General features: G+C 50.2%; 1 protein-coding gene across 1 annotated transcript in view; it reads left to right on the top strand.

The window, feature by feature from the left end:
- ITGA11 (integrin subunit alpha 11) overlaps positions 1 to 25,701 on the top strand; it is a 129,891-nt gene that overhangs the window by 62,372 nt on the left and 41,818 nt on the right. The window contains exons 3-10 of the mRNA XM_043470899.1: positions 1,228 to 1,328; positions 5,728 to 5,819; positions 8,596 to 8,710; positions 11,215 to 11,342; positions 12,716 to 12,864; positions 18,151 to 18,295; positions 18,631 to 18,796; positions 20,236 to 20,306. Coding sequence (XP_043326834.1) covers positions 1,228 to 1,328; positions 5,728 to 5,819; positions 8,596 to 8,710; positions 11,215 to 11,342; positions 12,716 to 12,864; positions 18,151 to 18,295; positions 18,631 to 18,796; positions 20,236 to 20,306 — 967 coding nt within the window. The remainder of the gene's footprint in view (positions 1 to 1,227; positions 1,329 to 5,727; positions 5,820 to 8,595; positions 8,711 to 11,214; positions 11,343 to 12,715; positions 12,865 to 18,150; positions 18,296 to 18,630; positions 18,797 to 20,235; positions 20,307 to 25,701) is intronic.

The following is a 25,701-nucleotide window of genomic DNA, read 5'->3' as shown; positions in this document are numbered from 1 at the left end:
ATTTTGCTTCCTGTCTGCACTAGGGCTCTGTCTGCCTGCTCGTGGGCCCCTCTGGGCCACGTCCAAAGATGCTGCCTGCTGGTGGGCCGGGCATGAGGGATAGAGGGGGCTTTGGGAGCACTCTAAGGAGAGGGCCGGGGCCATCCAGACTGCAGTGGGATTCTCCCTGGACTCGAGGGATGGTGGCACTGCCAGGGCTTGGCCAGGTCAGGGGGAAGTAGTTGCTCTTTCTCTGGAAATACATGTGCATGTGAGCAACATGCATTAATTTCCAGGGGGTGCATCACAAGTCAGCACAAAGTAGATGGCTTCCCAAAACAGAAGTTTACTCTCTCACAGGGTGTCGGCGGGCTCTGCTCCATCTAAAGGATCTAGGAGAAATCGTCCTTACTTATTCCAGCTTCGGTGGCCCCAGGCATTCTTTGGCTGGTGGCAGCTTCACTCCTGGCACTGTCTCCATTTCACATGGCTTCCTCTTCTCCCAGGGTCTCTCCTCTGTGTGTCTCCTGTAAGGACACATCACTGAATCGAGGGCCCACCTGGGTAATTCAAGATGACCTCCTCTTGAGATCTTTAACTACAATTGCCAAAACCCTTTCCCTGAATAAGGTCACAAAGACAGAGGCTCAAGGGCCAGTTGGGTGGCCACCCCTGGCCACTCTTTACCCCGTCTGGCTGCCTCTACCCCCCAAGCCCCAAGCAAAGACGTGGTATCTCAGGGGACAGCCATGAACACTGTACATTGTACCCCAGCCCCTGGGTCCCCAGCTGAAAGACTGTCACATGAGATGAAGAATGAGGCCCCCGAGAGATAATGGCAGATGGCCAAGATCCCAAATCATCCTTCCTCTGTCTGAATGATCCTTTTTACCACCCTCCTACCATCTGGTAAACTCCTATTCACCCATTAAGATCCAGCTCAAGCACACCTCCTCCAGGATGTCTGCCCTGCACTCTCCTTGCCGAGACAGCTTCCATCCCATTTGCTGCTGGGCCCATTTGGTCTTCATCTCTGTGTCTCCTGGCCAGGCCTGGACAGGCCACAGCATCCCTCTCCCAGGGAGACGAAGATCTGAGTCTGACGAAGGTCTGCAGGGGCTACCCATCCAGGATTCCCTCCCACCCTTCCTACCCCAAGCTCCCCTCAACACGGCCCTGCAGATTCCATCCTTTGCCGGGAAGGAAGACTTCCCCTAGCATCTTCACCTGTCTTCTTTTCCTTCCCAGGTTGGTTGTTGGCGCCCCACTGGAAACCAATGGCCACCAGAAGACAGGAGACGTGTACAAGTGTCCAGTGGCCGAAGGGAACTGCACCAAGCTCAACCTGGGTAATGTGGGCTGTCTGCAAGGAGGCCAACCATTGTCCACAGCGGGCGGGCACTGAAGCGCGTCCCTGCCCCCCGTCACACTGCTTTCTTGTGGCTGCCCTAGGAGCTGACCCAGCTGGTATTGCTGCCCCCATTTTACAGATGAGGAAGCTGAGGCCAGAGAGAGAAAGCAACTTTCTCACAGTCACCCAGCTTGTCAGGAGCCGACCAGGATGCACACCCAGGTCTTCAGTGTCCCGGGCCATGGCTCTTTCTGCCCATCCATGGCCCCTCAACTCAGGGGAGCAGGAACACCTCCTATCTTTTTTGTTCTTTCGGACTTTGAAATAACAGTAATGGCCAACATTCATATGTCTTCCAAAAAGTTTGTTTGAATTTTTCTGTAGCATCTTACAGAAAAGCCCAAGCAAACTTTTTGGCCAATCCAATATATGTTCACCTAATGCCAGGCACTGATTTAAGCACTTTTGGGAATTTTTGTCTCATTAAATCCCAACAACAACCATATGAGATGTAATCATCAACGACAGCCGGTGGAAGTGAGGGGACCTGCCTGGGGTCAGCTAATAAGCAGCAAGTTCAGGACTATGACCCAGGCAATCTGCAGCCACCCTTTAGCCTTTAACTACGCAGCACTACTTTTCTGAAATGATGACTCTGTTCCTCCCTGCAGAGCCCTGGGGCCCAATCTATGCGTCCACACCCCTGTGTGTGCACGCAGTTCACTAAGGCACACACACCACTTCTCTAAAGCGTTTCTGCTTTGTCCTAAAGGTCTGACAGTGGCCAGGCCTTGGGCGGAGGTCCCACATGGGATAAGCCGTGATTCTAGGACTGACCTTCCCCAGGGCAGGGCTCTTGGCCTCCCACTCTTCCAGGAGGGGAGCCTCCATCCTAGAGGACCAGGCTGGGGCCCTCTGGGGAGGCTGTGGGGGGAGCCGGGCCTGGCGGGAGAGATGGCAGAGCTTCAAGAGATAAGCAGATGGATGAAAAGGCTACATCAAAGAGAAAGCCCCAGAACCCAGATCCCTTGGGCAGCCAGCTGTCCCAGCACACAGCGTTCAGCGTCATGCTGGCCACGTCTATGTCAGCACTATGGGTGAGAAGTTCAGACCCCAGCACAGCCGTGGCCCAGGCTTCATGAGGAAACGGTCCAGGGCGGGCAGGAGTCGGGCTGGCAGCTCCTGGTCATCACCACCCTGAGAGCACAGGCTCCCTAAGAGGCCAAGCTGGAGTCTCATTCTAGCTGTACAGTTTCCTCGCTGTGTCCAGGGGGAGCCCACACGCTCTTTCTGAGCCGACATTCACTCATATGTGACCCTAGGATCCACTTCTGGTCTAATATGTCCCCCAGCCTCTCATGAGCACCTAGGGCGTGCCAACCATGATGCTAGTTAATGGGGATACAGCAGGAACAAGGAGCCAAGGGCTCTGCTGGGAAGGCATGGCAAGTGAGGAGACAAACTAGAAAGCAGGACCACCCCAGGTGAGGAGAGAGATTGTGTGAAGAACCAAGGGTTGTGATAAGAGAGGCTGGGTGGGGAGGAGGTAGGAAGCGGCTTCTCCTTGGCAAGAGTACTGGGCTGGGGTGGTCGAAGAAGCCTTCCCTGAGAAGGTAACTTTTGAGCAGACGTCTGATGATGAGTCAGTCCAGCAGGACCAGAGCATTCCAGGCAGAGGAGAAGCAAGTGCAAAGGTCCTGTGGAACAAATGAACTTGCTCTGTTGGAGGATGGAAAGGATTGTGTGGCTGAGGCAGAGAGAGCAAGGCAGGTGTTGGGAGGCATGCGCACAAGCCTGGGGTCTGGGCCACCGAGAAAAACCCCCTGGTCCAGGTGGGAACCAGACACATGAATCCATCATTTAATAGTTTCCTCTCCTGCTGTGGTTTCCAATGTGGACCTGATTTCCCTCCAAAGAAGGAGGAGCCTCAACTGGCAATGGCAGACATGAAGCCATCAGACCCTGGAACTGGGGCTTAACGTGGGAGGCAGTGGGCAGCGAAGAGTGTGGCGGCCAAGGAAAAATACTAGTCCGGGGGCACCTCATTTGAGGAGCTTTTTTCCTCCCAATGAGGAGGCGGGAAGACCATCTGCCAGTTTATCCTTATCCGCACAGTGGAAAATGCAAAGCAAGGAAACCTGAGTTCTGGGTTTTCCTTTGGCAGCTCCAAGCTCCAATCCCCACTGAGCCAGGAATGTCCTTTCCTTTCTCTCCGGGGAAGTCAATGTCAGTCATTCACATCTCAGTGTTGCAGAGTCTACTTACCTCTGGCACTTTCTTCCCAAAGCCTGGATGAAGTCAGGGTTTTCCTGAGGGACGGGTGCGCAGGGAGGGAATGTGATTCTGGAGGGCAGGCCCTGTGTGAGGAGGGATGTGTGCCCCAGCCCCTCACACAGAGCCACTGAGAAAGAGGTTAGTCTCCCCTGGTCACAGAGGGGGAGTTCGTGACTGCTTCAAGAAGCTGGGCTCTAACCTGGGTCTCTTACTCCAACACAAGGGTCTTCCCCACCATGGCGTCTGCATCTGGGCCACAGTTTCACGAAGGACTTTAGTCATTGAGGCAAGGAAGGGAGAGAGGCAGCGGGGTGAGGACGGGGCACCCCTTAAATAAATGAAGGGCAGAATTCTCTAAGTCCCTGAGGGGAGAAAGTGACCCAGCTGGGGCTTGGAGCTTCCTCTCCAGACTTCTCACTGCATACCTCTGCCACCACGGCCCTGCAGGCAGATGGGGACACTCAGGATGTGTAACATTGGCTATCCTGGATTCAAGTCCCAGCGCTTTCGTTTACCAGTGATTGACATTATATTAATGGAAGTCACCACCCCTTGCGTGGGCTTCTCTGGTAGCTCAGTGGTAAAGAATCCCCCTGCCAATCCAGGATACACTCAGGGTTTGATTTCTGGGTCGGGAAGATCCCCTGGAGAAGGGAATGGCTACCCACTCCAGTATTCTTGCCTGAAGAATTCCATGGACAGTGGGGCCTGGTGGGCTACAGTCCATGGGGTCACAAAGAGTCAGATGCAACTTAGCGACTGAACAACAACAAAACCCCTCTGCACACCTTGACTTTCCCCTCTATAAAATGGAAATGGTGGCCCCTGGACCACCCAGGATCAAGAGGGGGTCCTGGGAGGGTGGGTGCAGGCGGCACTTTGTAAAGTGATAAAGCACCATAAGAGCACCAGGGTTATTAGTATGATTTTCTTTCTGGTTTGTTTGGACAGAAAAATCAGAAAACAATCCCAGGCACTGGTAGCACAGCCAAGAGGGGCTGGATTTCAAAAGGAACCTTACTACAAACTGCAGGAAACCAAGGGGAAAATCAACAAACACAATCGCCCTGTCCCCGCCCACAGTGCTGCCGGCCGTCTGAAGTTCTGGGCTCTGCCCGTGCCTGGGCCCAGGCCCTGCTGGCCTGGGCCCCAGAGGGTTGGCCAACTCTTCACACTTCCAATCGCCAGCAGAGCTAAATGTTCTTAGAGATCACGCCCCTCCCCTTAAGCAAAGAAAACATCTAGGTTCTGTTCACAGCACAGGAGGACTGCTTGCTGGGGCTTAACAAAATCCCAACTCACTTTCCCCTAAACTCTACCCACCTCCCAGGTGCCTGCACACACACACACGCACACAGGGAAATTCAAGGTCACATCTTTCCTTCAGTGGCCTGACAGAATGATCTGGTAAAACCTTACCCAATATAATCGACTCAGTAATTTTAATCTGCCACGACCCTCTCCCTCCACCCGGTCAGCTGATAATCCTTTGCCTGAATATTCTTCTGGGGGCCAGCCACAGAAGGACATTCTTGGGCAAGACCTTGGACCTCTAGAAGGCTCTTGTTAAGCTGGCTATTTGTTCCCCGTGAGAAAGAGTCGGTTGTCTTGTGTCAGTTTATCAGCTGAGCCGAGGGCTGGACCCTGAGGTAGCTGGACAGGGGACTGGTCAGTGCTCATGGCAGGTTGGCTTGAAGAAAGATGTGGAAGAGACGCTGCATAGAGGAGCTGGAGGAGCCAGCCTCAGTGGGGCGCCCTGGTATGTTTGGGGTGGGACACAGAAATGGCTGGAGGAGGGAAAGCTCTGGATTAGGAGATGGAAAGCCCGGTCATGTGCTTCCTGTGTGACTCTGGGCTGCTTGCTTGGCCTCTCTGAGCCTCATATTCCTCTTCTCACACCAAGTTGAGAGGAAGTAATCATAAGACCTTTGGGCAAGGCCTTAGTAAACCGTGAAGGGCTCACTGATCTGCAGATGAGTGAGGGGTCCAGAGGGGCAGGCAGAATGGGAGAGGACCCTGTTTGCCTCTGCCTTGGGCCCCTCTGGCCGCCAGCAGCAGCAGCAGACGCTGGGCGGAAGGCGGGCGGGAGGGACTGCAGGCTGAGCCTCTCCATTCCACCCCAGGAAGGGTCACCCTATCCAACGTGTCTGAGAGGAAGGACAACATGCGTCTCGGCCTGAGCCTGGCCACCAACCCCAAGGACAACAGCTTCCTGGTAAGAGCCACCCACTGGCCCTCTTTCTAATCCCCAGCCTTTCCTGCCCCCACATGCCCTCTGCTTGGAGCCGCAAGGGACATGGAGTGGCTGAACATGCCTGCCCACCAGACTACCCGTCCCTGTGCGCCCCAGGAGCAGCCCCTCCTCCAGCTTCCTGCCTGTGCCATTCTGCCTACTGCACCCTAAACTTTTTCAAGGGACAATTCAGACAAGAAAAAGGATTGAGCCTTTTGTGTACATTCCCTTTGGAGGTGGGGGGGGAGGGAGCATGGAGCAGACAGCCTAAAAAGGAACAGGGATAAAGATTATTAACAGTCCAATAGGGTGGGGGGGCTATCTTGTTCTTTGGGGAGCCCAGTGTCCAAGGCAGAGGCCGAATCTCTGCTCCAGAATTGATGAAAGAGTTAGGACACACCACATACCCTGAGAAGACTTGGGGCGGAAGTCATAAATGAGTGAATGCAGAGTTTCTACAACAGAGGAAAGGATAAAGGGGGGCAGGCCACCTGAACGGCATGGGGGATCAGACGAGATTTCCTGGAGAATGGTTCTGTTTTGTTTTTAAAGAAGAAACTAGTCTTAGCAAGGAAGAAAAAGGAAGGAGTACTTGGGCTGAGGTGGTAGAGATGTTCATTCATTTAGACTATTTTTTGAGTTCTTACAATGAACTGAGCCTGATGCTGGGCACTGGGGATTCAGCAGTCTGCAGAGCTCCCTGCCCTCCTGAAGCTTCCATTCTGTTTGGAGGCGTGATGATAACAAATGAGTAATATGAACATGCTGTTAGGACAGAAAGTCAGCAGCACTAGGTGCTGGGAGTTCTCTGCACCCGCCCAGGCAAGCAGATGCAAGCTTTGCTCACAGTGGGCGAGTGCAGGTGGCCTGATTGATTGACATTGCCCACCCCTTGCCACCATGTTCAAGTAAACCACTATGAATGTGGGTGATGCTGGGACTGATGGTTCCTAGAAACAGCTGCAAGAGAAGATTTCAGAGTAAATTACCCCGAAAAGCCCAATAAAATGCACCACTCGTTTTAAGATAGGAAAGCTGGTATCACTCTCTGCTGCCACCCATCAGCCCATTTCTGTTGACAAATGAGATACCAGGGCAGTGAGATGACTGGGATGCTCAGAGATTTGACAGGAGCATAGTGGCTTTACCAGGGAAAGTCCCGAGGCGCCTCAGTAAATGGTCAGCCCACAGCCCTCATCATCCACAACCAAGGGCAACAGGAGCCCTGGTCCTGTCCACACATACTTGTCAGGGGCTTTGGTCTGACACCCTTCTCCGTCTGATGCTCCTTGTCAAACCCGATCAACTTGATTTCACTGACTTCACAAGGTGGAATGAAGGTCCGAGAGGGAAGGTGTGACACAACCCCTGGGGCCTGTGAGGGGCGGTTAAGACCCTAGTTTGTAAATACCAACCTTTGTTAACTCATTCACTCATCCATTCATCCATTTACTCATCAGTCCATCCCCCAACCAAATGTCCTTCCCTCTATTCATCTATCCATCCATCCATTCATTCAGCCACCCATCTGTCTGCTTATCAGTCTACCCCCTCATCCTCCCATCTAATCATCCATCCCTTCCCACATCCATCAACCATCCATCCATGTACCCATCCATCCATCCTCCATTCATTTATCCATCATCTATCCATCCATCCATCATTCTTCTATCCCTCCAGCCATTATCCATCACCTGCTGCTGCCGTTGCTGCTGCTAAGTCGCTTCAGTCGTGTCCAACTTTGTGCGACCCCATAGACGGCAGCCCACCAGGCTCCCCCGTCCCTTGGATTCTCCAGGCAAGAACTGGAGTGGGTTGCCATTTCCTTCTCCAATGCATGAAAGTGAAAAGTGAAAGTGAAGTCGTTCAGTCATGTCCAACACGTAGCGACCCCATGGACTGCAACCTACCAGGCTCCTCCATACATGGGACTGTCCAAGCAAGAGTACTGGAGTGGGTTGCCATCGCCTTCTCCTATCCATCACATACTCTCCCATTATTCATTCTCACCCACTTCCAGAAATAACTTGCAGAAGCTTCAACAAAAGACACAGATAAAACCTTTAAAATCTGAGTTAGAAAAGAAACCTAATTAAATAAAGGGATTGGAAGTAGAACAATTGTTCTTCCAAACCAAAAGAAATAACAGAATAAAATTTAGTCTTGAGTTCTCCAGCAGCAGGACAAAAATAAAGACAGAAGTTGGGCTTTCATTTTCAATGACTCTGAGAGGGACTCATCATTCAGTCTTTAAACGAGGGGCTGACATCAATGTTTTGGCAGCAAACTTCATAGAAAGAGCAGAAACACGCTTTTTCCTTTCCCTAGTAAGAAAGAGCCATGGGCATGTTGTTGGGACCCTGTCCTGGAAGTTTGCCTGGTAATGACCTTCAGGTGATCTCTTCAGGAAAGCCTTTGAAGGGTCCCCTCCCATGGAGGACAAGGTTTTCCTGCCTCCTGTGTGGTGGGAGGGGTAGACAGGCAGGGGAAGGAGAGTCACAACCCTGGTGATGGGGTGGAGAAGGAGACCTTTGAAAATAAAACAAAGGTGGATTCTAAGATTAGTCTCCCTTCCACCTGAAATCAAGGGAACTGGTACATGTTACAGCAAGATAGATTTCAGTTAGACTTGGAAAAGACCCTCTAAATCCTAAGGATAGCATCTGGTGTCTTGGATGGTGGGGCTGGGCCAAAGGCTTCTGGGCCCAGACCCTCCCTGAGGCTCCCCACTGACCGGGGTCCATACTGTGCTCCATAGGCCTGCAGCCCGCTCTGGTCGCACGAGTGTGGCAGTTCCTACTACACCACAGGGATGTGTTCACGAGTCAACTCCAACTTCAGGTTCTCCAAGACTGTGGCCCCAGCTCTCCAACGTAAGTGGCTTCCAATCTATAGACTCAGGCTAAGCAACTGGCAGTCCCTGCGAGGCCCCGGGCTCTGACCACCCCATCCCGTGGCTGCAAAGCAGAGCTTGGACTCTAGCCCTGCCCGGCTCCGGCTCTCTGGGTAACCTCTGGGGTCACAATCCTGGCCCACCCTCCCCTACAGAGTGATGGTGGGGGGGTTAAGGTTATGAAGACCATCCTGGCAGCCAGAGAGGCTCATTGCAAACCTGAGTGAGGAGGAGATGGCCAGGTTGCCATGAACAGCAGGCAGGCTGCTCGCTGCACAAATCTGGGGACGTGGTTCACTTAGACTACAGTGTGAATGGTGCCCTCTGATGCTACACAGTGCAGCTGCCCTGGAGGTGCAGGGTCAAGGAGAACAGAAGTATTCCTGGTAATAGTCCCATCTAATCTGTGTTCCTGGACGTGAGGAAGCGCTGCCCAGCTTTCCTGGGGCCTCAGGGAACACAAACCTCCCACTCTCTCCCCACCTGCCAGGAAAGTCTGGGACGTCAAGTGCAGACCTTGCCTCTGGCGTGGCTCCGAGCCTCACTTTCCTGTGGGCTAAATACCATTGCCCAAGCAGCTGCTGCCTGCTTTACTGAGGTCGGGGGATCAGCTCCTCTGGCTAAAGGCAGCCTCCCTCCGGACAACAGCGCCCAGTCAGAGACAGAAGGTGGTGCATGGAGGAGGGAGGAGGAAGGGTCAGTCCCACGGGGTCTGGGAAGTGGTCCTCTTAGGGGTGATGAGGGGCTTCGATTCTGTTCTCACACATCAGTGGGAGAGCACGCACGTGTGTACATGCACCTGGGGTCTCACCCTAGACCTGCTGAGTTAGATCCTCCGTGGTGTTGGCAGGGGTGGCGGGGGCAAGGGGTAATGACCTGGGATCTGATCTGCTTGGCACTTGGTCAGTGGGGTGAGGAGGCGGTTCTGGGAGGCCCAGGTGCGTGTACACACGTGCGTGCGTTTGTGTTCAGAAGTGTGTGTAGCCATGTTTCAAAACCGCAGACCTAAAGCAAGGCTCTTCCCAAGGTGTCTTGAAAAAAATTTTGAAATCTTAAGAAAGAGATCAGTACTAATACATGCATTCTAATAATAAAACTGGCTTTAAAAGAAACCTGGTCCCTACCAGTAGATTAGAACCGCTCCCCCCCCCCCCAATCAAGGCATTTCTGTCTCTCGTCCTCACGGCTGCCGGCACCGTGCAGCACTCCAGCACATGCTGGATCCAGAGGTGTGGGGCTGCAGTACACTCGAGAAGGACCAAGTTATCGGGCACCATCAGCCTGGAGGCGTAGGACCATCACATGCAGACAAGACGAGAGCCATCCACACAGCTTCTCCTAAAGCAGAGGCGACCCTGAGCATCCGAGCCACCCAGAGCCTCTAAAGTGCTCTCCCAAACACAGAGCCCGGGCAGGCGCCTGGGCTCAAACCCACCACCTTGGCCTTCTGGTGAGCACTGCTGTCCACACGCTGCACCTCCACGATTCAGGAGTTACTGGAGTGGCTGACTCACAAAGCACCCCCCACCTCCCATCCCCCGCTATATTGCTATAAAGTAGATTTATTTGAAAATAGTGTAAAAATCCTCCAATGAAAATAAGCAGGTGCCCAGTATTTCAATGTGGTATAGTTTAGTATATATCATATAAGATTCATGATATCTTATTTCAGAGTAACCCCAGCTGTTTCACAAACAGAAATCAATTCCTTAGATGTTAAAAGACTCCTTTTCCATTTGTTATGGTACCAAGGTTTCATTATTCATTCTGTTGCCATTATTCATTTTAATTTGGTATTCATATTACAAGAATATAGAGAAACTTTCAGACTCAAAGCAGAGATCAAGGCACAAGAGCTTGACCTGATGATGTCATTACTATGTTAACAAACTGGTTTGGTTAAAAAAATAACATGAGGATCAGCTAAGATTCTTGAGTTCAGCCCCTGAAGCATCACCTTGTTAATTCCTCGTAGCAATCCTCTACTATCATTGTGCCTCTTTCACAGAAGTGAAAACCAATGCCAAGTTGTTAAGTAACTGTCCAAGGTCAAAGCCAGAGGTCAAACAGTCTGATGCCAGATTCCACATTTCTAGCCATTACACCATGCCTCCCTCCTAAGAAGTGAAGCCCATTCATTTGAGCTGAAAGTGGTAAATGCCAGCCTGCGTATTACTGTAAAATACACAATAATGAACTACAGATTTGGGCAGTGTTGGCTGTCTCCCAAACAAGGACCCAATGGTGGTCAGTTCCTGATGAGGAGCAGAGGCATTCTGGCTTAATTGATGCTGTGTTTAGACAGCCAGCTCAGAGCCATGGAGCAGCATCAGGAATTCCTGGGCTCCTCTCTCACGTGGCCCAAATAAATGTTCAGCCTCAAGACGGCTCCCAGACCGGGCTTCCTTGGACAATCATTCAGGGAACCAGAGATTTTCAGACACTGGCTCCTGGGGTACCTGTGACCGTGTCCTTGCTCCCCAGGGTGCCAGACTTACATGGACATCGTCATTGTCCTGGACGGTTCCAACAGCATCTACCCCTGGGTAGAGGTTCAGCACTTCCTCATCAACATCCTGAAGAAGTTTTACATTGGCCCCGGGCAGATCCAGGTGAGCATGACTGGGACTCTCTCCTCCTCCAAACAGGGCCCCCCAAACCCATGGCAGATGCTGCCCTGAGGTGTGGGGGAGTGTCTTTGCATGCACTAGAAAGATGTGGGTGAAAGGGCCAGCAACAGGGCCCTGCAGCCCAAGACACCCATCTCCACTGGGCACATCAAGGGACAGTTTGGGAAAAGCATCATTGGGTGGGATCAACCACTGTCCTCTGGGATGGACACCATCTATTAACAAAAACTTTGATCAGCCAGAGAGTGTGAGAAGGCAGCAGAATCCCGCTGGGTGAGGCAGGGGGAGAGTTAGACTCTTTGATCTTGGAGCAGAGACTGGGGAAGTTGTCGTAGCTGCCAGCACATATTTGAAATGCTGCCTAGCCAGTGAGGGGGGAGGTTTGTTCTGTATTGTTTTGGCAGGCCAAATGAGGACCAGTGAATAGAAATGACAAGGTGGCAGATTTCAAGTCATCTAAGAAAGTGTTTATTTAATAATTTTATGTATTTATTTTTGGCTGTGCTGTGTCTTCATTGACACACAGGTTTTTCTCTAGCTGCAGCAAATGGGGGCTACCTAGGGGCAGTACACGGGCTTAGTAGTCATCGTGCTCGGGCTTAGTTGCTCCAAGGCATGTGGATCTTCCCAGAGCAGGGATCGAACCCATGTCTTCTGCATTGACAGGCAGACTCTCTACAACTGGGCCATTAGGAAGCCCTAAGAAACTGTTTTGTAGCAATCAAAGCTGGTAAAAAGGGAGTGGGCTTTCTCATGAAGTGATGAGTTCCCCACCCCCTGGGAAACTGTTTTAGGGTATGCCAGGTGAAAATTCAGCGTTCGGAAATGCACCCTTACCAAACAGACTCTGTGGGCCCATCCAACAGTAGTGTTTGTTCAGTCTAGTCCTACTACAGTTAGGTTTTGTTTATTCTTTTCAGATTTTGTTTCTTTTAAGGCTATTAATATTTGAGGCTAATTAATATTTCAGACTTCTCTTCCAAAATGTAAAGAATCTTAGCTCCAGATTTTGGTGAACAATGCCATAGCCCATCCTCCCACAGTATTCCTAAGATTTTAGATTTCAATTCTGTGCTCAACTTCTGTCTTTTTAAGTAAGAAACTTAATCTGCTGGGTCTTTTAGATCAGTCTCCTCTTTCGATAGGCACCTCCCACTTGTCTCACCAAGCCAGCCATTCATTCCCAGGACTTGGCAGAACCTGCTTCCCTTTGGCTTAATCCCTCTCCCTTCGGAAGGTCCCCAGGCCTCCTCACTCCTGACCAGTCCCAGAGAGATGACTCCAGGAGGCCTCATCCCCAAAGGGCCAGCCTTCAGGGGTCAAGACATTCTGTCGCCCTCTCCTTGGACTCGCAGGTTGGAGTTGTGCAGTATGGGGAAGACGTGGTACACGAATTTCACCTCAACGACTACAGGTCTGTGAGGGACGTGGTGGAAGCTGCCAGCCACATCGAGCAGAGAGGAGGGACAGAAACCCGGACGGCATTTGGAATTGAATTTGCTCGGTAAAAAAAGATTAATTTTTCTAGATCTCAGATACTGTTCTAGTTATCTATTACTGCCCCGCCAAATTTAGTGTCTGAAGAGACAATAATTAACCCCTCCAAGTACTGGGCGTTGGCTGGGCTCAGCCGTCAGCTCCCCTCGGGTTCTCTCGTGTGGTTGAAGTCTGGTGTTAGCTGGTGCTGTTGTCACCTGAAGGTTCAACTGGACTGGTCATCCAGAATGGCACGCTCACATGGCTGGCAGTGGAGGCTGGCTGTGGGCTGGGAGTCCAGCTGAGGCTGGCAGTCTGAGCTCCTGTGCGTGGGCATGTGGCTTGACACTCTCACTTTATGGCAGTCAGCCTTTGAGAGGAAGTTTTCCAAGGGACCCAAGCAGGAACTCCAAGACTGCCTGTGACCTAGCTGCAGAAGCCCCAGAATATAACTTCTGTCATAATTTTCTTTTGGCTGTGCCACACAGAATGTGAGATCTTAGTTCCTTGACTGAGGATTGAACCCCTGTCTCCTGCACTGGAAGCATGGAGTCCTAACCTCTGGACTACCAGGGAATTCCCTGCCATAGTCTATGATTGAGCAAGTCCCTAAGGCCAGCTCAGGTTCAAGGAGAAGAGAATTTAATTTCCCTCCTTGATGGAGGAATGGCAAGGTCACATCACAGAAGAGCCTTTGGGGGACAGGGGATATTTTTGCTGCCAACTTCAGGAAATATCTTCTACCACTGAGACCCTATCAAAAGTGTGTGGGTCACATAAGGACAAAATCTTCTTGTGGGGCATTTTTCATCAGCGGAATGTGAGTAACAGGGTTAAATCTAACATCTGAGATTATAGAGCCATGAGGCTGGCTTTTTAAACGTGACACAAGAACTCACAGTGATAATCAATGTTATTTATAGCCATCCAGATAGCTACGTGCTTATTCCAGTGACCCTGACATTGCTCAGAACACCATACTCACCCACACTGGAATCAGTGAATGATTTTAAAGTCAGTTTCCCCAGATCTTTCCAGCTGTAGCCTAAACTCCCAAGATGACTGTGTCCAAGGCATGAAGATTTAAATGTATAAATTTTATACCTACGAATATGAGCTCTGCTATGTTCATTGAGACCACAGTCCCATTACCTTATAATCCCCCCTCAAGTAGGGTTAGTCAATGTGTTTAGCAGAATTTTGCAATGTGGGAGCTATTTAGTAGTGACATGATTTCGTGTGGTCAAAGAGTGTTTTCCAACCTCACAACTCCTTATGATTATATGCTCCACCAGCGTATTTCTGTCTGCTGATAAAACTTGCTCAAGCTTTTTCCCTAAATGAGCATCTCTGTTTGTAAAGATGGCTCTTACTCACCCTCCTGAGAAATGGGCCCTTGCTGCTGTTTTGTCTTCATGGGGGTGAGCCCCTGAGACCCCCGAGTAGGCCCTGTGAAGTGGCCAGTGGAGAAATGAGGAAGCCCACACCCACTGAGCTATCAGTGAGAAGCTGACTGACTCCCATCGGGGTGCAGCCCACTGTTTGCATCTCATTTCGCAGCCCATCTCCCCCAGGCTAAGTGTAAGTGTCTGACTCACCTAGGGACTTGAACCATCGTGACTCACAAGCACCGCTGGGGTGTGCAACCTGCACCTCAAGTGAACTTTCAAATCTGCTCTGCCTGGCCAAGTCTGGGGTCCAAATTACAGCTGGCTCCTTCTAAGGGCAAAGGTTTTCTTTCCTCACTCAGCTATTCATAGTGCATTTTTTTCTGTGCACCTACTAAAATAAAAGATCCAGGCCATGGACTTGAGGGTTTATAAAAATGGTAACTCGTGATCCCAGGCTTAATAGGGAAGCTCTGATAAGTGTCAGCCTAACTCAGTGAGGATGAGAGAGGGAAGGTTCCAAGGGAGGGTCTTGGGAGGACTGCCAGGATTGGGGGACATCTGACCTGTCCTAGGAAAATGCCAGGATTCCAGCAGGGAGAGGTAGAGAAGACATTCTGCCCCAGTAAGAACAGAGGAGAGGGGAAGTCAAGGAACATTTATGTTCAGAGCTTTGCTCCTGAGCACAGTTTGTGTTGGGGGGATAGTAAGCCCGGAAGCTGCAAAGGTTTGGAACTAGATTATGAGAGTGGTACTGTTGTAGCCAAAGCAAGTGTGAGTGGCCAGTGAAGGTTCTTAAGGACAAGAATGTCATCATCAGATGTGCATATGAAGGTGACTCTGGTAGCCACATGTGGCTTTAGGGGAGGGGGCGGGGCAGCGTTGTGATGCCACCTTTGTTCATTCAACACTTTTTATTGAGCATCTACTATATGCCTCACGCAGTTTTAGGTACTCAGGATGAATCAGTGAACAAAACAGATAAATGTCCTGCCTTTGTGAAGCTGAGGGTGAGGCGGACAATAAGCAAAAAAAAAAAAAAAAAAAAAATATATATATATATATATAGTATGCTAGGAGATACAAGATATGATGGAAAAATTTTCTTGTTGTTTGGTCTCTAAGTTATATTCGACCCTCTGCAACACCATCAACTGCAGACCATCAGGCTCCTCTGTCCATGGGTTTATCCCAGCAAGAATACTAGAGTTGGTTGCCATTTTCTTCTCCAGGGTATCTACCTGACCCAGGGATTGAACCTGTGTCTCCTGCATTGGCATGTGAATTCTTTATCACTGAGCCACTGGCAAGCCTGGGGTGGGGGTGGGGGGTGGAAAATACAGCCTGGTAAAGGCAGTCAAGCAGGGTGGAGAAGACATACTTAATCAGCATTAACGGGGAAGTCAGGGAAGGCTTCACTGAGAACTAACATTTGAGTGGAGACTTGAAAGAGGCGAGCAAGTTGGCCAGCGGGGTGCTGAGTGGAGGAAGTTCCAAGAGGGAGAAGCTCTGATAAAGGCCCTAAGACAAGAATGTGCCTGGTGGTCCCAGGATCAGGAAAGATTCCAGCAGGAGAAGGGGTCAGAAGGGTCACTGAGGGTCTGTCAGGACCTGGGAGAAATGGGAGCCAGGACAGGATTTGAGCAGAAAGGGGACGTGATACGACCTGCTTTCTCCACCCGGTCACCCTGGCTTCCAGGTTCACGGAACCTATCATGAGTATAAAGCTCTCACTGCTCTCCAGGAAGTTATAGTCTAATTTACAAAGCAACAAATCCAAGTCTTTTACATAGTACAAATTCACAATTTTAAATCCGATGACTCGTGCCAGTATTTACACAATTACAGATTCATACAGATATTCACACCATTCCACTCTATGGAAATATAATCCTGAAATGTCCTTGGCTCTACATGTAATAGAACCTGTGTTTCCACTGCCATATTTTTTTCTCCTGAAGTTTTGTTCCTGGACCTGGCCCTCCAAGAAGGTCTGGGAGCATCTTGAGTCTCCTCTGAGGGGCTCGTAGACTCCCTCCACTGAGTCGGGCTTAAGCCCAAAATATTCTCTATATTCTGTCCTGTCAAGTGTGCCTCAGTCCACGCCTCTTACTAAAATTAGAGGGGTTTTTTTAAGCCAGCATATCCAGAATATCATAGAATTTCTCAGAGTGGCAGGTGGTCCGTTTCTCTTAACTGGTAGCTTGAAAATGCTCTGAACTAATTTATTCTAACTTTTGTGAATTCCTCAGCATCTAAATCATGCATGTCAGCTCATCAACTTGCTGTGTAACAAAAGATACCTCTGGTAACCAACGCTTTGGAGCCTGGAGGTGGAATTTAACCTGGCATCATGGTGCTTAAATCTATGGGTCAGACCCGTGAGGAATTACTGCAGTGCCTAAGGATAACATTTGTTTTTAGTTCCTTATTGGAAAATTCAGAACCTCACAGTCTGAAGGAGAGTTGGCCACACAGGCACCAATAGCTAGTGATGTTATCAGGAGCCAATTTTTTCTGCTTCATAGATGGGTCACCAGCTGCGAGAGTCTGCCCACAGCATGCCAGCCCCCAGGCCCCTGGCTGGACTGCCCAGCAAGCAGGCCAAGCACCTGCTCTGGCCACTGAAAACAAAATAAAAAGCAAGAAAGACGAATATTTGTCATAGAATTTGATATTTAATAGTTCCCAAAATAGAATCAAAGTGGTTCTCCTGGGAAAAATCTTTGTCACACTTCATCACACACATTTGCTTGGGTGTTAAATTGCTCTGGATCATCACCTTTCAGACCTTAGGGAAGTGGTTCTCAAACCCCCGTGTTCATTAGAACTGTTGGAAAATTCCAGTGCCCAGACCACACTCCGGAGATTCTGATTCCATGAGTCCAGGAGGGGCCTGGCATCATTTTTATTTTAATTCCCCAGGTGATTCTAATGTGCACCGAGGTTTTTGAACCATGAAATTAGGGCCTCTAAAGGTCTCCACCTGACCCTGAACTCCCCTCCCAGAACCACCCCCTCCCTTCTGCTTGCCCAAAGCAGCATGATCAGGACTTGAGAGGGGTTTTTAAGTCACTTTTTAAAGACAAGCAGATTTGAATGTTGCTCAGCCATAAAAAGAAACGAAATTGTGCCATTTGCCGAGACGTGGATGGACCTAGAGTCTGTCATACAGAGTGAAGTAAGTCAGAAAGAGAAAAGCAAATACATAGTAATGCACATATGTATATGGAATCTAGAAAAAATGGTATAGATTAACTTATTTGCAAAACAGAAATAGACACACAGACATAGAGAACAAACGCATGGGTAACAAGGGGGAAGTGGGGGTGGGATGGACTAGGAGATTAGGATTGACATATATACACTATTGATACTGTGTCTAAAATAGATAACTAATTAGAACCTACTGTATAGCACAAGGGATGCTCTGTGGTGACATAAATGGGTAGGAAACCCAAAAAAGAGGGGATATATGTATGTATGTATGTGTATGTATACATGCATGTATATATGTATAGATATGTAGACCCAGGGACCAAACCCTGATCTCTCGCATTGCAGGCAGATTTTTTTTACCAGTGAAGCCACAAGGGAAGCCCACATAATGTATACATATAGCTGATTCAATATGCTATATAGCAGCAACTAACACAACATTGTAAAGCAACTATACTCAAATAAAATTTTAAATTTTTAAAAATAAATAAACATAAAGACAAGCAGATTTAAGACCCATCTGAGCAGCCAAGCGGACAAGTAGTCTGGGTGTCTCAATCCAGCTGCTTCTTTGGTTTGAGGTTCCAACACCTGTAGTGTTGCTGGGGGGCTTAGCCCCGGCTCCCGTGGCCGCGCCTCTGCAGGAGGTTGGGGGGTTGCCCCATCCCCATTTCCCTCTGTGACCCTCCCCTGTGCTCGGGTTCCAGCTCAGAGGCTTTCCAGAAGGGCGGAAGGAAAGGGGCCAAGAAGGTGATGATTGTCATCACAGATGGGGAGTCCCACGACAGTCCGGACCTAGAGAAGGTGATCCAGCAAAGCGAGAGGGACAACGTGACCAGATACGCCGTGGCCGTGAGTCCTGCCCCACCCATCCCACCCCAGCTTACCTTCTAGAGGCTTTGCCATCAACCCCCCGGGGACTCTGTGGATGGGAGAGTGTTTTCTGGGCAGTGAACTAGCCATCCGGGCCCTCAAATGGGCCCGTCCTTGTTACGTCTTCACAACAGCTGTGGGTTTTTCCTTCCCTCCATTGCCAGGCAGGCTCTGAAACCTCAGAAACTAGAAAACACCTCCAAGCCTCCCTCCCCCAGCACTGCAGCTTAGAGCAGGCGCTCCAGCCTGCCCTGGGTGTGGGGGAGGTCTGTGCCATGTCCTGTCTGTCGCCCCGGCCCCCCGTTCCCTGGCAGGTCCTGGGCTACTACAACCGCAGGGGCATCAACCCAGAAGCTTTTCTGAACGAAATTAAATACATCGCCAGTGACCCCGACGACAAGCACTTCTTCAACGTCACTGATGAGGCGGCCCTGAAGGACATTGTCGACGCCCTGGGGGACAGGATCTTCAGCTTGGAAGGTGAGCACTGCTTCCTGAGAGGGGCTCATGGCAGGTAAAGCCCAAGTGAGTGAAATCCAGCCCCACACCTTCAGCACAGGGGGTGTGGGTTGCATCCCTGATTGAGGAGCTAAGTCCTGGCCAAAAAAAAAAATATATATAAACAACAGAAGCAATATTGTAACAAATTCAATAAAGACTTTAAAAAATGATCCACATCAAAAAAAAAAAAAAATCCAGCCCCACAGGATGGGAGGGTTTAGAAGTTCTCCCTTCCTGATAAACCCCAGCGCTCCCATGCTGGACCTGAGACTCCATGCTTTCCAAACAGCCTTGAAGTCTGGTTTTGCTGATAAGCTCCTCCTTTTACCATGGAGGTAACTGACTTGCCAGAGCTCCCACCACTTGGGAAGGAATTGGGGTTTGAATGAGGGTTGCCAGATATAGCAAATATAAAATACAACATTTGTGGCAGACATACTAAAAAACCATTCACTGTTTGTCTGAAATTCAAACTTAACTGAGCATCCCATATTTTATCTGGCAGCCCAAGTTGAGCCCAGCTGAGCCCAACTCCACAGCCTGAAACACTTACTCCCCGAGTCCTGCCGCCTCCCACCCCACCGTTTTGCAAGGTTCCCTCAGACTGCTCTCTCCTTATGACTCAGACTCCAGCTTTGATTTGCGCAGGGCTCCTTTGCATCGTACACTGCTATAGGGGGGACCTTGCCTCACTGGGTCAAAGAAAGAGAAGGCAGCGTGGCATCCCAGAGTCTGAGCAGCTTGCTCTGCATTGGAAATGATGAGCTGCAGACACAGGAAAAGAGAAAAACTAGCCCTCAAAAATGATGATAAAGGAATAGAGAGTATGGACCTGAGTCTGACCCTTACCCTAGAATTAAACATCCAGATCAGTGAATTTATTCTCAAAATGGTCACCTTGTATGATGAGAACATTGGCTGCATCGACACGTTGGAGCCCCTCTGCAAGGAGGCGTTTTTGACACACATGGGATTCCTTCTGCAAATCTGTGGTGGTGACAACTCTTCCTCCTAAGGGTCGATTTACAATTTGGAAACCATCCAGAGGCATCTGGAACCGAATCTGGTGAATAGTAGGAATGAACAAAGTGGGAAATTCCATTTCTTGCCAACAATGTAGATGATTTCTTTCCATGCACTTTTCTGGATCTTTCCCCTATGTTGACACTCTCATAGTATGCGTGCCCTGTAATATAAGGTGTTCCAATCCCTTTTCAGCAGGGTTGCTAATAATAAACCCACATGGCCACCTGGAAGGGGCCTGCTGTTGGGGTGGATGAGCTGGACTCAGACTTGGGGCCCTGTCTCACCTCACTGAAAGTGCTTCCAGGTCACAGGTGCTGGGGACTGACCTGCAGACATGTCTGGCACTAAGAAGTCATGCATGCAGCTGACATCTTTCCGTCCCTCTGTTTTAGGCACAAATAAGAATGAAACCTCCTTCGGGCTGGAGATGTCACAGACGGGCTTTTCCTCTCATGTGGTGGAGGTAAGGATGGGTTTAGAGCTGCCCTCCCACCCTCTCACTCTTCTTAGCTCCCTAGGTCATTATCCTGCCATTCCTGGGCTGTCTCTCATTCCCCTTGCTCTCTTTCTTGGGGACTCTCTGCCTCTCATCTCTGTGGCTAGAAGAAGGAAGTCAAGATCATCAATAACAATTAGCTGTCTCAAGACCTCTCTGTGCAGGGTGCTGGTGGGGACATGTCCCCCAGGACCAAGGGTCCCGTTGGGTCCACAGAGCCTTGTGCAAAACCTAGGCCAGAATGGCAAAACCCCTTGCCTGGGCTCTAACAGTGCCCTGCATGCCTGAGGCAGCCTGTGTGTGAGCGGCCCAGCCCTGTGTCCATGTGGGCAGAAGTCCCAGATGTGCTCCAGAAGGCGGCCCACAGGGGCCTCTCCGCATGCGGGCTCGGCGTCACGTTGCAGAGGTCCCACGCAGACCCATGGTGTCACCAGCATTGTGCTATGTCTGGGGCATGTGCCTCACCTGGTTCCGATTCTCAAGATGGGGCTGAAACCTCACAGGATTGCCAGAGGGGCATATGCATGCCTGCTCAGTCACCCAGTCGTGTCCTGCCAGGCTCCTCTGTCCATGGAATTTTCCAGGCAAGGATACTGGAGTGGGTTACAATTTCCTACGCTAGTGGATCTTCCCAACCCAGGGACTGAACCCGCATCTCCTGAGTCTCCTGCATTGGCAGGCGAATTCTTTGCCACTGAGCCACCTGGGAAGCCTGCCAGAGGGGCAGAGCCGTCCATAGCTGTGAGCACGCTTTACTTCTAAAGCTGTTTGGAGGTCTAGCCCTGCCCAAGAGTACATGTGGGGAAAGCCTGTGTTGCTGGTATCAGCACACGCCCCTGTGGCATACTCTGGGCGGATAGGTGCCCTGGGTTTGTGCGTGTGCTCTGCCCCATTGGCCCCATGAGAAGGGACCATGCCTCCCAATTTGCCAGAAAAGACCTATCAGTCCATCCCACTTCCACATCACTTTCATTAACCCTCTGAATTCTCCCCACTCTGTGAGGTGAACATGGCAGGGTTCCTTATTCCCAGTTTCCAGGTAAAGAAGCCACGTCCCAGGAAGGCTGAATGACCTGCTGAGGTGATACAAGTGAGAGAAATATTAGCCTCATGCTTTTCCCCCACACTGAGCAGCTGTTCCATGAGAGGGGGTGGAATCTGAGTGGGGCCTGAGTCAGAGATCCCAGATCGGAGGGGAGGAGTATGGATGCCTAGCACACAGTGGGCAGATGGACGGAAATGCGGCTCACGCTCAGCGTTTCCTGAGCTGCATCTGGACTATCTCGTGCCCATTGAATACAGCAAGATATAAATATTACTGCTCTATATTGACAGTAGTCATGCAATATGTGCCGAGCACTTTAATTTTTTTTCAGAAAATTTCTGCGCCTCATTCATTCTCAAAAACAGCCCTGCAGAGTCAGCAGATGGTAATAGTTGTCCCATTTTAGGTGGTCACATTAGCAAATCTTTTCAGTGCCTTTTCTGTGCTGGGCCCTGTGCTCTATCCCAGGAGGTACAGAGGCAAGAGCCCTGCCCTCAGGGAGCTCCCAGTCTGAGGGTAAGGGGCTGTGTACCAGGAGCGGCAAGGGCATTCATTCACACAGGTCAGGTATCAAGTTCTGTGCTTCGGCTGGACTAGCCCTGGACTCCTGACTCTGGGGGTCAGGCCTAGTTAGAAAATGCAACAAAGAAAATCAGTTTCAGTAAATCCAAAAAGCATTTGTCAAATGCAACTAAGATATCCAAAGGAAGCAGAATTTGTTCTTGCCAAATAGGAGTCAGCCTGAAAACAATGCAGAACAGCAGTCCTGAACTTAGAGAATAAGATGACAGAAACTCCAGACTTCTTCTGAGTACAGGTGTATAACTTCAGCAGGCCCACTCATCCATGGAGCCCCTGTAGAGACTCCCTGCTCAATGGGGAACCACATGGACCCATCTAACATTTATCAAGGCAGCATGAGGGACTTCCCTGGTGGTCCAGTGGTTAAGACTCTACACTTCCACTACCGGGGGCACAAGTTTGATCCCTAATCAGGGAATTAAGATCTGCATGGTTTAGTAAAAAACAAAACAAAAACAGTCCTTGCCAAGGCTGTGTGTGATCAGGGTTTTACAGAAGGAAAGGCCCAGGCTAAGGGAAAGGACATTCAGGGGAGGATCAGGGGAGTCTGAGGCTTGGACAGGCCCCTGAGGACAAGGATTTCAGCAGCCATGGGTGACAGCAGATAAGAAGAGAGAGGAAGTTATACTCACAGAACTGGGGAAGGCTGAGCACACACGGGTGGCCAGCCGTGATGGCGGGGACAGCAAGAGAGAGAGAATGTCCCATGTCTCCATCTTCTATTCCAAGGTCAGTTTTTGAGCATCTCCCCTTGGGCCTGGCTGTGTGTGAGGCACTGGGATATATAGAGATGAAGGTAACATTTCAACTGACAGCAATTCACAGTCTAGTTGGGGAGAAAGACTCTTAAATGGTAAGTTCAGTCTCCTGCTTCTGTTATTGTGATCTGTGTGTGCCCAGCAGTCAGGGACTCTAGAGAGGAGGGAGGTTAAGACAAGCTTCAGGGATTTGGGGAAGTGTAGCTGAACCTTGACAATGGCCCAAGCAGCAGAATGTGTCAAACAAGATGAGTTCTTTCAGGATCAATAGCGTTCCCTGGCTACAAAGGGGAGGCCGGTAGCTCAGGACCTCAGCTTGTTACTGAGGTCAAGGTCATGAGCTGCCTCCTGCAGCTTCCTCTACACGCTCAACTCTTGTTCTCTTCCCCTAACTGGAGAAACCCAGGAGGCATCTCCCCAGTCTGCAGATAGAGACCCCAGTTCTTCTGTCAGCCTGTGTCTTGTTTTGAGACAGACATCTGGAAGCTTTCATCTGATAAGACTTAGAAAAAGACAATGATTACATTTGTATTTGAGACTCTTTAAGACTTTTTAAATAACTTGTTTAAATAAATAAAATCCTTCCAAATCCAAAGGTTTGGTGCAGTGATGGTGGCCTGTCTGGCACTGTGACCGGCCATTGGGTTGCTATTTTAGGGTGCAGAGGTTTTTCAGTGCTAGGCTGGTCATGCCATCATAATTGGCCACAGCCGTCCTGTCCTTGGGAGTCCAACCCCCACAGCTCTCAGGATCAGTCAGACCTATCTGGGGATTGGGGACAAGAAGGTCCAGCCTCTCAACTTTGCCCAGAACAGGTCCTGAGCCCAAATGAGTACATCTCTTGGGGGAACCTTGGGGCTCCATCTCCTCAGGAAACGCTCCCTAGACAGCCTCAGGCAGCTGCTTCCTGCAAATGTGTTGAGTCTTCAATTGCCCTGGGCCTGTTGAGCTCTGTCAGAAGGAAGGATCCTTAGTCCCAAGGGAAGGACCCACAGAATGTTCACAAATGGCAGAGGAAAGGTCAGATCTGATCACCTGGTCTGCTGCCATCTTATCTAGCAAGGAAAGCAGGCTCCAAGTTAGGAAGGGCAAAAGCAACAACAGACAGAAAGGACCAGAGTCCAGGTTAGGAGAGGAGATCCCCATATATCCCCAAGCCCCTGGATGAACCAAAACTCCAGGCCACAGGCATTATTACATTCCAGCATGATGACCAGAAGTCAGAGTTGCTGGGAAAACCAGGGACCCAGAGCCCCAGGAAACTCTAGTCCTGATTAGCCAAAAGGAGAAAGAATATTCTGGAAATTACCATCAGCAAAATTAGCTATGGATGCCTGACCAAATTTTAGAATGGATTTGTAAGCCAATGGTTCCATTAGCATTTGGAAATGAATGTGAAGGTTGCTGAGAGCTGGAGTGGCTTCTATTAGTGCTGGCGGCTTGCTGAGGTGATGAACTCTCTGTCAAGCTGGGTAACCAAGAAAAAGCTGCATGAATCTACCAGAAACCTTGCAGAAGAGATCCATAGCTCTCAGCCTATAATCCCCATGGGCCACAAGGGGAAGATGTGGCGGAAGGAAGAGGACCATAAATAATTGATGCCCGTGGTGATGGCTCTCCTGCATTGCACTCCATAAATCTCCCCAACAACGAAAGTTTACAGAAGGAAGCAGTTTTATTAGGGTGGACCTTATCTACACAAAAGACTTGGCCACTCACCCGGGATGAGAACAGAGTGTTTTTTCTTTAAACTGTACATGATGGTCTAGGAGGACCAGCCTCAGTTACATTTGAAACAGGCTGAGGCAGTGTGGTGTGGGGTGGGGGGGTTACCCCCCAGACCTACAGCCCCATCCACCCCCTGCCTCTTCAGCCTGTGCCCTTTTCACCAGCCCTCCTGGGCTCATGGACAGGATAGCTAAGGTTAGAGGTGACTATGTAAGGTTCTCAGCTGCTGAAGCCTTAAAGTTGTCATCTTTCCTAAGGGTTTTGCATTTGAACTCGTTTTGCATATCTTATTTAATCAAAAGTAAAAGAAACTCATCCATAATGATGAAATGAGGGGTTGATACCTAAAGGCTGTGAACTCCTTTTGAGCCCCCTTATCCCTAGATGGTGGATTTTTTCCCCTGCCAGCTCTGGGGCAGGCAGCCAAGGCTGCCCCCATGAGGCCAAGGCCTGCTGCCATGCTGTTCTGGATTCTTTGCAAGTTGACCCCTGGTGGCAGGAAACACTTCTGGTTCTTTGAGGTCCCCAGAAGCCCAGCCCCAAGTCCTCAGGCTGTGCCCTGGTGCCTAACGCCCCACTCCTGGCCATTGTTCCAGGACCTCTGAGTAGAAATAACCATCTCTCTGATCTGGAATGAATAGTCAAGTAAGAGCATGCCCTTTGACCCCCCACCCCCTCCTCACTGCCCCAGCCTACGGCTTTCAGCCCCACGTATGGTGCAGGGCCCCTCTCCACAGAAAGACTGCAGGCCCATTTCTGGGTCTTTCCTGCCCAACCCCATCTCAACCTCCAGGCGCTGATCGCTTCCTCAGGCTCCACTAGGCTTGTTGAAAACATCTTCTACCAAGAGAATCTGAGCAACTAGGTGAAGCATCATCCACCCTCTTAACGATGTATTTGCCTTAGAAGGTGCTCTAGGGGACAGAGTCCTGACCTCCCTACAACCACTCTGGTAATGCACACGCGGCAAGGAAGCCCTAGGGGAGCCTGAGGGAGGAGACCAGCACTCCGTGCCCCCTAGGTGGTCCCCCTGTGAACAGAACCACCACGGGCCACCTCCATCGGCCCCCACAGCCCTGCCTCTCCAACATCAGGAACTGCTATCAGCCGGTGTCCTCATTCCATTACTACCAGGCCAGAGGAAAGCTCTGTCTGGCTGTGTGGCCTCAGACAAATCTTTTTGCCCCTCTGAACTTCAACCTTTGAGCAGATGTCTGAAAAATATGTGTGGAATTGAATCTTGAGGCTT

This window comes from Cervus canadensis, chromosome 6 (assembly GCF_019320065.1).
Source record: "Cervus canadensis isolate Bull #8, Minnesota chromosome 6, ASM1932006v1, whole genome shotgun sequence".
NCBI lineage: Eukaryota > Metazoa > Chordata > Mammalia > Artiodactyla > Cervidae > Cervus > Cervus canadensis.
Note: the sequence above shows the minus strand (reverse complement) of the source record. Positions and strands in the feature narration are given on the sequence as shown.